The 14881-nt window shown below is 37.9% G+C and overlaps 1 protein-coding gene across 17 annotated transcripts in view; it reads left to right on the top strand.

The window, feature by feature from the left end:
* LOC124176902 (broad-complex core protein isoforms 1/2/3/4/5) overlaps positions 1-14881 on the top strand; it is a 74824-nt gene that overhangs the window by 16734 nt on the left and 43209 nt on the right. For 8 of the 17 annotated variants that reach the window (XM_046558760.1, XM_046558761.1, XM_046558758.1 and 5 more), the window contains exons 3-6: positions 5187-5388; positions 5508-5699; positions 7073-7670; positions 8785-8844. In XM_046558760.1, coding sequence (XP_046414716.1) covers positions 5203-5388; positions 5508-5699; positions 7073-7670; positions 8785-8844 — 1036 coding nt within the window. In that variant the 5' untranslated portion in view covers positions 5187-5202. Of the gene's footprint in view, positions 1-679; positions 713-1000; positions 1517-1803; positions 2133-2625; positions 2804-2893; positions 2915-3852; positions 3878-5186; positions 5389-5507; positions 5700-7072; positions 7671-8784; positions 8845-14881 lie in introns of those variants that run through there. The other 9 variants (XM_046558762.1, XM_046558759.1, XM_046558757.1 and 6 more) reach the window with 7 other exon arrangements.

Here is a 14881-nt window from a genome sequence, read left to right as displayed (position 1 = left end):
GGTGGTGGTGGTGGCGGTGGTGGTGGTGGTGGTGGTGGGAGAGGCGAGTGGGCCTCGCAGCGAGGGGCTGGAGGGGCGAGGGGCGGGCGGAGGGGGGCCAGATCGCTCTCATTAGCCTACGGGATATGCTATTTCCTATCGCGCAGCCTGGAGAAAGAAGAAAAGAGAGGGCGAGGGAACAGGAGGAGGAGAAAAAAAAATGGAAGAGGGAAATACGGAGGGAGAGGTCGTAGGAGGAGGAGGAGGAGGAGGAGGAGGAGGAGAGACGAACAGAAGGAGAGAGAGAGAGAAGGAAGAAAAAACAGGAACAGTGAAAAGTGGCGAAAATATAACGTGAAAATGTACGCGAGGCGGCATAAGCGAATTGAGGAGGAAGCGAAAGTCCGACGGAGTAGGAGGAGGGAGAAAGAGAAGAGTACGCGGGGATCGATCGTTTTTTTTTTTTTTTACTTCTCTCTCCCTCTTTTCATTATTTCTTATTCGCTAGAGCCGAGCGTCGAGGGGAGGGGAAGGGATGAAGGAGCGCGGTAGGCAGGGAGGTAGGTAGGTAGGTAGGGAGGGAGGGAGGGAGGGAGGGAGGGTTTAAATCCAACTCTATTTTTAATTGGAACTCGTTAGCTTTGCGCATTTTCATCTCTCGATGGGGGCCGAGGAAGCACCCGGCATCGTCCGCAAGCACCGCCCCCACCACCGCCGCACGCTGCTCCTCTGCGTACGCACTATTTTTTAGTCCGCACTTATTACGACAGATGTCTCATGTGCCGATAAAGAATAACCGTGTAGCCGTAGTCCTAACTCGCGGTGTGCTCAGTCAGTGCTGTTATACATTTTTTCGCGAGTCAAACGAGTCCGGTTTTGCTTTCGCGTCGGTGATATTACGTCGGATTTTCGACTGTTGTTGTTTTTGTTGCTGTTGTTGTTGTTCTACTTCTTGTTGTTGTTCTTGGTTGGTGGTTTTCTTTATTTTTTTTTTTTTTGTCACTCTTTCTTCCAACAACCGCACCACCTACCACCACCTACCTCCTTCCTGCTGCCTCTAACTCTACCGCGTGCGAAGAATGACATAAGGAAGAGAGAGAGAGAGAGAGAGAGAGAGAGAGACAGAGGTAAACGACACCCGATTTCTCGCACCTGACCTACGGTCTTCGCTCGGTTTATTCACCTCGTCGTTTTATCGCGCGATTCGCCCTCTCGAAGCCCTCCCCCCCCCCCCCCTTCCCACCCAACCGGAAGATATCTCGAGAGAACCCTCGTGCCGAATTTCGTATTTCGCGGCGCGTCGATCCGCCGCTTTCCGAGCAGTTCCTCCTGCTGCTGCCACCGCCGCCGCCGCTGCTGCTTGCGGATTCACGAGAACGTTTTTCGGCAACTCTGCTGCTGCCGCCGCGGCTGGCTGCAATGTACGCGCTCGCTGTTCACCGGACGAAGTGCAGCGTTAATGTTATTCAATAATAATAATAATATGGTGTATTAACAACAATCTGCGCACATGAGCGAGTTCGGCAGGTGTAATAAGGTAAATTTTTATTCACCTTTTACACGCAATATTGAAAGAAGAGAAAGTGAGAGAGAGAGAGAGAGAGAGAGAGAAAGAGAGAGAGAGATAAAAAAACACGAGGTCATTGTCGTCGTTTGTTTACAACAACTTGCGTTGTTCGAATTTCAATTTCACAGTTTCTCTTTTGTTCTCTGGTTCGTTAGTTTCATTCGCGATTTTATTTAGTTTTCCTTATTTCTTTCCCTCCTGTCAGTTCCACGCGTCTCGACACTTTTCGTCCAGTCAACTTGTCAAATTCACCCATCAAGCACCGTACCGCGTATCTCTGTATTCCTTTTCCACCCTAACGGACACTCGCTTGAATCACGCAGGAAATGACGACCCGTATTTTGGGGGTTAGTTCGCGAAGGCATGGCCCGAGTGACAGGCGTACGTACGCCGCGCGAGCGAGACGGAGAGACGTAAGGCGTGTGCGGTGCATCGTGCAATAAGTATATACGTATAGATGTTTAAAATACGAGTCCTGGCGAGACGCAAAGGGACCCTCACCCCTGCCTAACCGTTTCGCGTAACGATGTTGCTGAATTTTTACAACGACGTCGCCATTTTAGGCTCATCGTCTCGCCCTAGAAAAGTATGTACGTACGCGTAGTTGCGGTTTTGTTTTTTCTCTTCTTTTTCTCGCGAACCGGTAAAACGCTAGAGGAGAGTGCGAGTGAGTGTGTAAGTGAGTGAGTGAGTGAGTGACTGAGTGAGTGAGTGAGTGAGAGAGCGACGCAAAGAGGGAGGGAGGGAGAAAGATAGGCTAACTGCGGGGATTTATTTCGGTGCATCACGCCAGCGCGCCGGCCTAACTGACTGCTGCCGACTGACTGACGTTTCTTCGTTTTCGTATTTCTTTTTTTACTTTCTTTTTTTTTTATTCCCCACCGCCGTCTATGTTTTCTTTCTTCACTCTCGTATGCTATTTTTTTTTTTTTTTTTTATTTTATTCCTATACCGATGCCATCCTTTATTCCCTTCCTTCCCGTCCCTCCTCCTGCACCTCTCCCTCTCCCCCCCACACCGGTCGCTTTATATTTTTTTCGCGATAGCCTCGCCGCCGGCGTATTTATTTGCGAATGTGTGCGTGCGTGCGCGCCAACTTGGCATCGTCATCAAACTGTCATTTCGTTATCCTATTTGAAAATCACTCACAGTTCCTACGACGCACGTCGTTCTCTTTTGAAATTCTTTCTCTCTCCTAAGTCTTCGCGAAATTCACAACGCGCATAGTCGTGTCCCGCTTGATCCGGATATTTGGAGGTTACTTTTATATTTCCCCTGGAACTGTCAAAATACACGACGGCCAAATAATACGATTATCGCACGGTTCTTCGACTACTATACGCTGTCACTTTCTTCTGGACTGTCAATGTAACGATGAACGCTTCGCGCGTTTTACATTCTTGCGACTTTCACCTCGATTTTTCGTTGGTTTGAAAATTTCCGCTTTATTTCATTCGAATTATATTCTTATTTATTTATTTTCTTTTCATATTTATGCGAAATTCACTATTTATTCATCAATAACCGAGTATAGCAGGTGTTTTATAGTAGGTGATACTTGTTGGTGATTCGTGCAATTAATTGTAAAACGGTAAAACGACGTTAAAGTGTTCAAAATATATGTCCCCCTCCCCCTTCAGTAACAGCTCCAAGTATTCACAGTTTGCAAACACCCGGGTTTCAATTTCGCAATTACATTTATTCGCAACAATAATGACAAAACGATTTAGTTTCTCAATAGGTACATACATACTAGGCGTTGGAGAGATTAGAATAACTATATAGTTATAAAATAAAAGGCTTGCGAATTAATTCTAAGAATTCTTTTTATCGTTGCTTTGAGATAGCACTATCAGTATTTTTAATGCTTGCACTTTTACATTATACACGTATGTATGCATACACACACAATTGTAGATGAGTATTGTATGGATGTACGCGCACACATAAGTAATGGAGAATTATTTAATCGTATGCTACTGAGTCTGGCTTGGCTCCAACGCGACGACCTAATTTTCTTTCGCATAGAATAAGAAATGAAACGAAATGAAGTAAAAAGTTGAAGGGAAAGTAAGAGAGAAAAAAATAAACATGCAAAGATGCTGCTATGCAGGCGCAGTTCTTAGCACAGCTCTGCCGTTCGTTCCTACTGATGCAATCGAGGAATATTCTGACATAATCAATGCACTGCGAATATAAGAGTAGTTTTCCTATGATCGCATAATCTATCGCCAAAACGGAAATCGAATCGCGACACCTGCTATCGCAGCAGACTCTATTCGTCAATAAATAAGTAAAATGTCCAAGAGAAAAAATACTCAAAATATAAAGGTATAGCCCTGCGTTATATTTATTATTTTTTATCATTTCTGCAGATAGTTTGGCTATTACTCTTAGAAAAATGTTCATCAGACTATTCTGACACGTTGGATGAAGCAAAGCCCGTGTTTGTCGCTAACAATTGCACAGTTTTGAGCTTGTATTTTTAGATCAGGCAATAATCTGAATTTTCACAGTTGTCTTCCTCTTTTGCAGAGCTGCCAAAAACTTATATGGCTATTCAAGTCCTGTTCGTAATGTTCGTATGGCAATGGATGATTATTTATGCAGGCGACGTTCTGTCGAATATAGTTTTACTCTTTAACGAATTGCTATTGCGATATATATTCAGCACTTTATTCGAAATATATGTTATCTTTATTTATCAGCACCTTTACCGGCTTATCAGGATTTGTCGGGCAAAGGCTTAGAGAAATTGAGTCGCCATGTCATATTAGTGCTTTCATTGTGTATGTATCCAGTTTTAAAGAAAGAAATCTCACCTTGGTAGAATTTATCGCTAATCAGAAATAAAAAAAATAGCAACACTTAGTAAGATTATACTTGGCTCTGGTATGAAAATATTGATCGAGCGTTGACAAAGTTATCCAAAAGTTTTATACCGTTCCTTTCTTTCTTTGAAAACATGCAGCACGGTTCAATGTTCCAAAAATGAAAAACACTTATAAACCGAACAAATATATGACGAGTTGATTCAACGATCATAATTAAATGTTCAGTCTCTCTTTGGTCTGCTTTTTATGCTGACGTTATCTTGAATAAGCCAGGGAAATGAAAGGCCTTAATGCTGGGTTATTTAAATTTAATACATATTTCTGCCGAGTGTCAGAACTTTTCTTACTTCTTGTGCAAATTTCTGTGAAATAATTGATCCGTCGTTTCACGATAATACGAATGTTCGCATCTTGTATCGTCCTCCAGATTCGTCCCATTGACAGAAAGCCTGAATGATTTGTTTTTTTTTCTTGACCATTTGCTCGCGGAGGGGATACCAGCATCTAAAGTTCAGAAACCACCAATCTATAATAACTACCGTCGTTCACAGACCCGTTCAAAGGTCACATCGCTTAATACTGCCCACAATTCAAAATATCAGACGTAGTATCGGAGAATGCAGCCTCTTACCAATCGCGGAGTGACGTAAAATTGATGTAGGCCATCGTGCCCTGATAGAGGGGATGTTAGCAAGAAATTATTCAAATATCATGTCGTATCGATAGAGACGAGCGATGAGTGAAGGATAGAAATTTTAATTTTACTCGTACGATAATAGAAGTAATCAACGACAATTTCCTTGCAGGTGAACAGTCAGAACGATGGTAGATACGCAACACTTTTGCCTGCGATGGAACAACTACCAGAGCAGCATAACGTCAGCATTTGAAAATCTGCGAGACGATGAAGACTTCGTCGACGTCACATTGGCCTGCGACGGCAAGAGTCTCAAGGCGCATCGCGTCGTACTCTCAGCCTGTAGCCCGTACTTCAGAGAGTTGCTCAAGGTGGGTGATGAAAAAATTCTTCATCTCTTTCGAGCCGAGTAACAGATAAAATTAAAGTGCATCGAACAATCTTTGAAACTTTTCAGTTCTTGACATTCTTTCTCAATCTCTCGTTACAGAGTACGCCGTGCAAGCACCCGGTGATAGTGCTTCAGGATGTCGCTTTTAGCGACCTGCACGCCCTCGTCGAGTTCATTTACCACGGCGAAGTTAACGTCCATCAACGATCGCTGAGCAGCTTTCTCAAGACTGCCGAGGTCCTCAGGGTATCTGGTCTAACGCAGCAAGCCGATCAGACCGATAGGGATGAGGTGAGTTTTGCCAAAGACTCTGATTGTTTGATAAAATAGTCGAAGTAAACTAGTCAGAAAACGATCATTGATCGAATCTCTCCGAGTGACATGAATTTTTTTCCTTTGTCCATCGAATACTTAGCAACGATTTAAATGAAAAAAGACGGAACTTTGATACGAGGTTGATGATTCTTGTTTGCATAACTATTAGCGTGTTATGCAACAGCCAGTTTATATGCGCCTATTTCAGCTAGCCATCGAACGTTTAGATTATTTAGCGAGCATATTTGCGTACGGAACGTTTGGCCAGGTGAATAGTTTTATCTTGTGGGCGTTGCCCAGAATGTCAGGTGATCGCTACAGCAAATTGAAGGCAGCAAAAACATCAACAGCAACAGCAGCAGCAGTGGCTGTCTCTCGCTTTCCTAGCAAAGTTAGCCTCTATAATTTAGGCTATCAAAATATTATCTTGACATAGCTTAACTAAATTGGTTTCATCTTATCTTGATACAGTGCACCTTTGCCTATCTCGATTTTGCCTCGCGATTGTCATAGGTCAAGCAAGCAATGATAATTAGTGCAACGCCGCTAATCTTTGTTCAAGCAAAAACTGATGTAGAATTATTCATGCGGATGAAAATAAAATTGACCTCTTCACACTAGTCACATTTTATGTGAGTCGGGAAATGATTCACGACTATGAATTATACCGCTTATAAAGTTATTGTCATTGCTAATACTTGGAAGTATTTTTTTTCCCCTTGTTTCGTTCACTGTTCCGCATTAGATTTGTACAATTGGTTTTTCAGTATGAAAATAGATTAATGATACCGACACGTTTCACATGCTTATGTAAAATACGAAATGTAGATGTAGAAATTTTTATGTATAATCAGCTGATTAAATGCAAATTATAATGTTCTATGCTAATAGAATTGAGGCTACTTACACGTGGACTTTTCATAACTACTTATTAGAATTCGACCTGCTCTACCTAGTTTTACATTTCAATGTTTCAAGGTTTTGTTGATCTACCGAGAGCTGTTTGGGTATTTTCGCGAGTTCCTAGCTGTCCTAAAATCTTGCGTCAGGGTAGCCAAAAAGTTGAAAATAATTTTTAATAATTCTCTGGCTTCAACGTTCCCCTTGTATTTGACACAAGTCCATGAGAATAGTACAGAAATTCATTAATTACAATGATAAAAGTGCTAGAAACATAACTTGCAAAGCGATAATCATTGGAATCTTTTTTTACGTTGTCAGAAAAATTGAGAATTTGCCTTTCCACTATCCCGTCGCCACTTTACGTCCGGTCTTGAATACTTGTTTTCTTATTTCTGCAACCCTTGGATCTCAAAAAATACTTTTTTTTTTACTTTTTGAACGCATAGCTGTCACACGTCAGAGCGCTCGCAGCTGGTAACCATCTTCCCACGCATGAAAAATTGCCAGAAGAGAATTTTTTACGTGGAAATTCTTCCCCGCCATCAGCAGCAACGATGCCGGTACCAACAAGTCTGCACCAACAAATATTTCATAAATCGCAGATCCGCAAGAGCGAAATTCATCCCTACAACACGCAAAATGATAAAATTAAAAGGGCCAGATTGCCGTCGCCTCCTTTGAACAATAATGATGCGATACCGACAGACTTTTCTATGATAAAAAGCAACCACTTATCGAGTAAAATTGAGGGTAACGGATTAAACGAAGACAGCAGTCATGTAGAGGAGAATATCAAGTGCGAACCCCTTGAATTGACGGGGGGCAACGGAGGTGGGAATGGTGGCAATCACGACGACTCCTCGAATTCCGAGGCTGCGGCGTCTGATCGACCGCCAGCGTCAGCGAGCAGCAACGAACACGACCCTGAACCCGAACATCCACCGCCGAGCTACCTTCCATCGGAGAGTAAACTTTTCACCACAACGCCTGGTACCTACAATTTCACCATGTCTGCGCTAACCACAGATCATTCGCCCTTATCAGGTGAGTAACGATATTCATTCTCCTGTGTCGGCCTGTACGCACAGACCAATTTTTATTGTTAGAATTCTTGGAAATTTCACACACTTTGCGATCGTCTTATAGAAATTTCTTTATTTTTGCTTTTCCTCTTTGTCTTAGAAGATGTAGGAAGATAAAATATGTATCAACACCGTACTTTTGGAGCAGAAGTAAATTTTCCTTCTCCTCTTTTCCTCGATATTCAAAGCAACGCAATGAGACGAAAATCAATGAAATCGAAACTTCGTTCTGCATTTAATTTTTTCCCCTTTCAAAGTCATTCAGATTTCGCTATAACATTTTCTTCTTATAGTCCATCGCGCACTGGATAATTATTAGAGAATTAGTGAAATTTAAAAAGGCAGTAAAACAGAAAAAGAAAAAGACACCTCGGTTTGGAAACATTTGGTTTATTTCTTCGGTCGAAATTTAAACATTTAATTGACATTTATACACAGTTTTTTTGTTACTCGGGTAATCGAAGGCATAAAATCTTTAACTCTCATTACTGCAGTATGTACTGATATTGTTATCGCCAAGATTATTTTGGAGCTAGCTATGATACGCAAGCACTAAAAATTGTTACCAGCTAAAAGCTAGGAGCAGCTGCGAAGGCCACGTCAAAAGTTATCTCACATGCGAGGAAAGGCTGGCTGGCTGGCTAGCCCGATAGCAAATTTAAAAAAAAGAAACCAACAAAATAACAGTTGTAATTAAAGTGAAGGATATTTCTTTTGCAATTTGTCCGATGCATAATTTTATCAAATTCCAATAGTTCACGTTCTTTCTCAACGTGTACACGGGAAGATATTTGTAGGAAAATGAATATAAGATTATAATCATTATGCGTAAACGTTGTTGAGCCATTGAATTTCGCTGTTTTCAGACGGGTCGTAGACTTTTTTCTTGTTACTTGTTATCTTGTTAATTGTCAAATGATATTCTTACCGATGAGGGAAAAAATCAAAACGACGCTTTCAACATTCACGATTATTAGCTTAGTACAAAAATTAACAATACATGATTGCGAAATTGCTTACAGGCCATTTTTTTGTGAATTAGTTGTAGAACACTGTTTGCTACGCGTAACGTTCAGTAAAATTTCCAGGCCTCGGACACGGGCTTCAAACAACGGACCTGGCTGGAACTTCACAAGGTAAGAAAAAGTCCTTATTACAAATATCAGGCTGACGATGAAAAGTCAAAAGAATGATTGATGATGATTATGTGTGTTTTTTTTTTGTTTTCTTTTCTTTTTCTATCCGTCACGTTGTTGTTTTTCTTTTCTTTTTTTTTTTTTTTTTTTTTTTTTTTCTACACGTATTGGTTTTTTCCCTATTGGTGAAATTTGTCGCGGTATATCGTTCGTTCGTTCTTTTGATTTTGTTAAAAAAAAAAATTTTTTTCCATTTTGTATAACTCCCCAAGCGCAGGCACTTCTTTGCTGTATATTTTTTTTTTTTTTTTTTATTACATATTGTAATTTTCCAGTTAACAGCTGATACATTAATAATGTCCGGTGAATTTTTAATGTGGAAGCTATACGTCTAATGATTGATTACAGAAAAGAAAGATAATAAAAATGCAATATATATATATATACATGTATATATGTGTGTGTGTATATGCATACACGTGTTTCACGGAACCATGTGTTTGTGTATATGCATATACATATGTGTACAGTTTTGTGCAGTTATATCAAACTAACCAACCACAAATAAGAATTTACTGGTTGCGGTGAAAGAGCACTACTATATATTCTGCTTGAAAAATGTAACTTCTTCTAATTGGCATGTGTTTCCAAATCATTGAAATCATCATTTGTATACTTATACTTTTTCATTCGTATTTTTTTTTTTTTTTTATTTTTTTTTCGTAGTTTTTTTTTTTTTTTCTCAACCTTTCAAAATCACGTTTCAAATCGCATACACGCATTATATCATGAATTCATATTATAAAATGATTTATATTATCATACACACTCTATGAAAAGTAAAAAAAAAAAAAAAAAAAAATACATATATATATACCGCGTTTTAACGAATTAATAATAGGAAATTAAACTTTTTACAAATTTTTAATTGACAAAACAAAAGAAACAAATAAAAAAAAAACAAAGGGTGACCAATGTCGTCATCGATAATTATTAATAACTAGCGCTGCGAATTTCATAAAAGTTTGGCATTGCTGTACAACAATATTATATAATATTATAATCAAATTCAGGACGTTCAAGCTAACCTTTCTTTCACCCTTCTTTATTAAGTAATTTCCATCATCTCAATACGTACGTGAACCGGAATTGAATCAGAATTTTACGACTGTAGATTCTAACAACCGTTTTCATGATGTATAGCGTCTCCTTAATTATTACATTGATTTTGCTCAGTGATATTATTATTTCATACGTATAAATGTATGTTATACATGAAAATCATTCTATTATTGTTGGTATCTTCCCTGTTTTTTTTTTTTTTTTTTTCTAAATATATTTTTTTCCCTTTTCTTTCATCATGCCGTGCTCGTACCGTCCAATTTGTCAGTTTTGTATATGGAGTGTTGTTGTCGTCGTCCTGTTAATTTAAAAAAAAAAAATTTTTTTCCTCATTTATTTCCATTTTTTTTTTGTCTTTTACCCCTTCAATCACACACGTGATATATATGATATATATATATAATATATATTTTAATAGAAATATTGTTTGTATAAATGTTATTACTTGCGTTTCGTACATAACATATTTTTTTTTTCCTCATTTCGTCTCTGCATATCGTAATGATATATAACATTACGTAGATATTTATCCATACAATGCGGTCGCCCGTTATTATATATCTATATACTCGTATATACCCAATACATCCGTCTATATATGTCGTCTAATATCTACGTTGGGAATTTATGGCTATATAGTTACACGTATATTACTGCATATTACTTTTCGTATATGGTTTATTTGTGTCCTTAAAAAACGTACACCTTTTTTTTTTTTTTTTTTTTTTTTTTTATTCTCCCTTATACACATATATGTATATGCATACATATTACGCGATATACGCGAAAATTTTTCGGGTATACGCACGCGGTTATAAGATGGTATAAAACTGTTAATATACAGCGATAATAATCGGCCCTGATACGAGGGGATATTATACTATACGTACATATTTATATATTATACACATAGAGATTGTCCGGAGTGTTGTATACGTATATACCGGGTGATCCCGAGTACATAGAAGAGGATGTGATAGGGTACATAATATTGTCACACGTTGTATAGTTATCGCACCTTATTCCCTGTTTTACTTTCATTTGACCCATATATTGCAATAACGTAATATTATCCACTATTATTCGTAAAAATATACGTATATAATTATATATATATACATATATTTATTTACGTATAATAGTAATAATAACAACAACAAAAATAGTAATGTTTCACGGTTATACGATGCGTATTTATTTATTTAATTAATTATTATTTCGTTCACGCGCGAGTGATTTTCTACCGTATCTATAACAACAACAACGTGTAACCGACGCTAAGGAACTGAAAAATCTTGTTTCTCCGAAACAAATCGTCATTGTAGTAATTTCATTGTACCCCCCCCCCCCCCCCCCCCCTTATATTTTTCTTTGTCGATTCCGCGACTCATTTAAATACAGATTACGACAAATATCATATAGGTATATCTATTTTTTTTTTCTACATTCGGTCAATGGCTAGGTAGATAATATCGTTAACTGCACATTGACGATCTTATAAACAAAATAGTCGGCAAATATCGCCGAGACACCGAAGCAGCGAAAAACCAGAGATTTCGAGCGATAAAATAATCTGTGATGAAATGATAACCGCTCTCCGACTGGTGTCATCATCGTACGCATGATCTATGGGGGAGGGGGGGGGGGGGGGGGTTGTGTTGTACCTAACTAATGAAAATAATGATCCTTTGTGATATTTTCAACGACAAAGAGCATGTACATGCAGACGCCGCCTATGCATATGTATCATATATTGTGTAGCAATGTATCGGTATCTGGGAGATATGGGAGGGTATAACTATTGATATTGAAGTATGCCGTACCGTTTTTTATTTTCATTATATATATATATATATATATATGTATATATATATTATTTTTTTTTCATCTCTTGGGTCGACAAATTAATCAAATCTTGAATGCTGTTTGATAATTTATTCCGGAGATTTAAATACGGATTTGTATAATTATATACGCGTATATATGCGTGATATATACTGCAAGAAATGAGTATAAAAAAGAGACGATTGTGTATGTATATATTATGTGTATATACACTTCGTTGGGAATGAGATAAAATAGCGAAATTTAACGAATAAGTGTAAAAACGGTAAAATTCAACAACCGAAAATGCGATTAAAAGTTAAAACTATGCAACGAATGTTGGTTTTTTTTTTTTTCTCTTCTTTTTTTAGCTTCTGACCTTTGGTCAATGTCAGGCGAGTGAGTGCAGCTGCGTTTTAATTAGTGTTGTGAAATGTCGGTTGCGGTTTACGAATATCTGGTACAGGCGATTAGAAGAGTATACTTTTTTGTTTTTTACTTTCTTTTCGTTTCGTCATTCTTTCTCTCTTCCAGGAGGCGGGCGGGATGATTTTCAATCCATTTGCTATTATAATTTAGCCTAAAACCAACTGCAGTCTGTTTGACGGAGATTGAACTTAGAAATAAGACGCTGCAAATTTTTCTAATCTCACGATTAATTACCACGGCACGATTAAAAAGTAGGAATAAAAAATTTAAGAGCAAGAATATCGGGCAGCATTGCGAAATCGTCGATTCGCCGATTATCTTTCGCACGTTTGTCCCCGCTTTTAAATTCGTGTGTGCATTTCTGCATATATTCATACACCGTAGAGGCAGGTACGACACTGCGTGCGCGGTATGTAACAACGCAAGTCTACAAGGTAATTAGCGAATAAATTTAACGATCAATTAACTAGTCGACATTACATGTTACACACATGTGCGTACGTATCGGTTATGCGTTAACGCCCGACGATCGGTACTAAGAATGCGGCATCGTTAATTTGTAATAACCGCCTTATGCTAGGTTAGTACGGTCTGGAAAAAAGAAAGAAAAGAAAAAAAAAAACAAAAAACAAAAACGTTTTTATCAGGAGCCCGCCCGACGATAAGCTCGCAGATTTTATCCTCTGAAATTCAAGGTCCCCCTATCTCTCTGTGCAGGCGGGGGTTTGAATGTCGTCGACCAAACATTGGCCCAACTAAAAATACGGTGACCTTGTCGCGACACTCAACATTCCTCCAACTGCACTGTGAATTATTAGATATTTCATTATTTGCTATGTCAATCTTGTCGCCGCGCTCGCTCAGCCGTTCGTTCTCTCTCTCTCTCTCTCTCTCTCTCTCTCTCTCTCTCTACATGCATATATATTTATACATACACGTTTATGTATACCTATATATAGGTATGTGTATAGTGTGCATACAAATATATGTACACGTATTACATACGGTACGGATCGCTTCTGTGCCGCCCCCCTGTCTAAAATAAATAAAAAGTAAAAAAAAAAAAAAAAAAGAAAAAAGAAATAAAAAAGAAAACGACACGGAGAGAGAAAAGTTATATTATAAAAGGAGGAAAAAAAAATAAATAATAAGTATAAAAATGGAAAGAACCGACGACTCCGCGCGCCACTTGTCTCACGAAATTATTTGCACACTCTTGCAAGTTATACAATATACATGTATTACATACAATACATGTATATATTCATATATATATATATATATAACCTTTTATATTTCTCGTACTATATGTAATAAAGTTTTTAGTATACAGCGATTCGGAAAAATTTCATACATAATAATTACTTCGGTATTCTTCCTTGCGTAATGATGTAGATGCGTCATTTATATGTTATCTTGAAATTTTACTTTCCATTGTATTAGTTTAATTTATAGAATTATATTTATATCATGATTAGTCGAACATGAAAATAGAAAGAGGCTGTAGGTGCGATTTTTTTTTTTTTTTTTTTTCCCCACAGACGAATTCAAGCGCATAAATAACTATTCACCGAAGAAAAAACAGTTTTTCTATATTTTAATTTTTTTTTCTGCTGCAAGCACTTACAGCTGTTTTTAACTTTACTTTACAATTTCCCTGTTGGTCAAATATCGAAATTTACAATACTGTTTTTTTTTTTTTTTATCGTTTCACCGGTTACTCTTCGCGTATGTACGGTATTTTAGAAAAATTTTGTTCTTCAAGCTGCACAACTTGTGATATTTTAATTAAATACCTTCCCCAAAAACGCGAGATATTTTTATTCAAATTCGTCGCACGATTTTTGCATCGAAATAAACTCCTTGTGATATTATAAACGCGCATACGTAATTAAATTCGGCGGGAGTAATACACGCATACACGATATACCTCCACAGTGTATCTATTCATGCACACGAGTTACCGAGTCGCGTGCGTGTGTAATATGCATTTATTACACATTGAGGAAATAATGGACACGATACGTATATGGAAGTGTTGGACTTTGTCGCGGTTCCGTTTACACGAGAGAAAATAATATAAGTGTGTGAGAAAGACCGAGAAGAAGGCTAAACGGAGGTAAAAAATAAAATTAAATTAATTAAATCGTACGAGAATAATTGTTTAATTGTAAGGAATAATTAATCTCGCGCATTGCATAATTGTAATACCGAGAGGTTGAAACGATTTTAGCTTGCGTATTACAATTATTCCACGGTGTAAAAAATTCAATGCAATTTCTTCTTCGTTCCAACTATGCGATACAGTTTGTCGCTTTTTTATCGGACTCGGGCTGGATCTTTTATTTTTACATCTAGACTCGCTCATTATCATTATCTGCGATATTTCTTTTCTTTTTTTTCCTCTTTCTATAAATGACGTATAAAATATGCTGCCTTTAGTTTTCTTCATATCCAACTAAACACGCGGATATCACGCAGTAGCCTATTTCATTATTATATTAAAACCAAGCGCCGTTTGCGTACAATAATGATTATTTTCTCAACACAGCCTATTCTTTTATTTGGCAAATTTTTTTCCTCCATCTTTGTTTATTCTAGTTTATTTCTCCTCTCTCACGTATATAATTATCTTCTTAGCTGCAGCGTAACTCACGCGCGG

This window comes from Neodiprion fabricii, chromosome 2, assembly GCF_021155785.1.
Source record: "Neodiprion fabricii isolate iyNeoFabr1 chromosome 2, iyNeoFabr1.1, whole genome shotgun sequence".
NCBI lineage: Eukaryota > Metazoa > Arthropoda > Insecta > Hymenoptera > Diprionidae > Neodiprion > Neodiprion fabricii.
The sequence above is the reverse complement of the archived record's forward strand: the minus strand, read 5'-3'. Positions and strand labels throughout refer to the sequence as shown.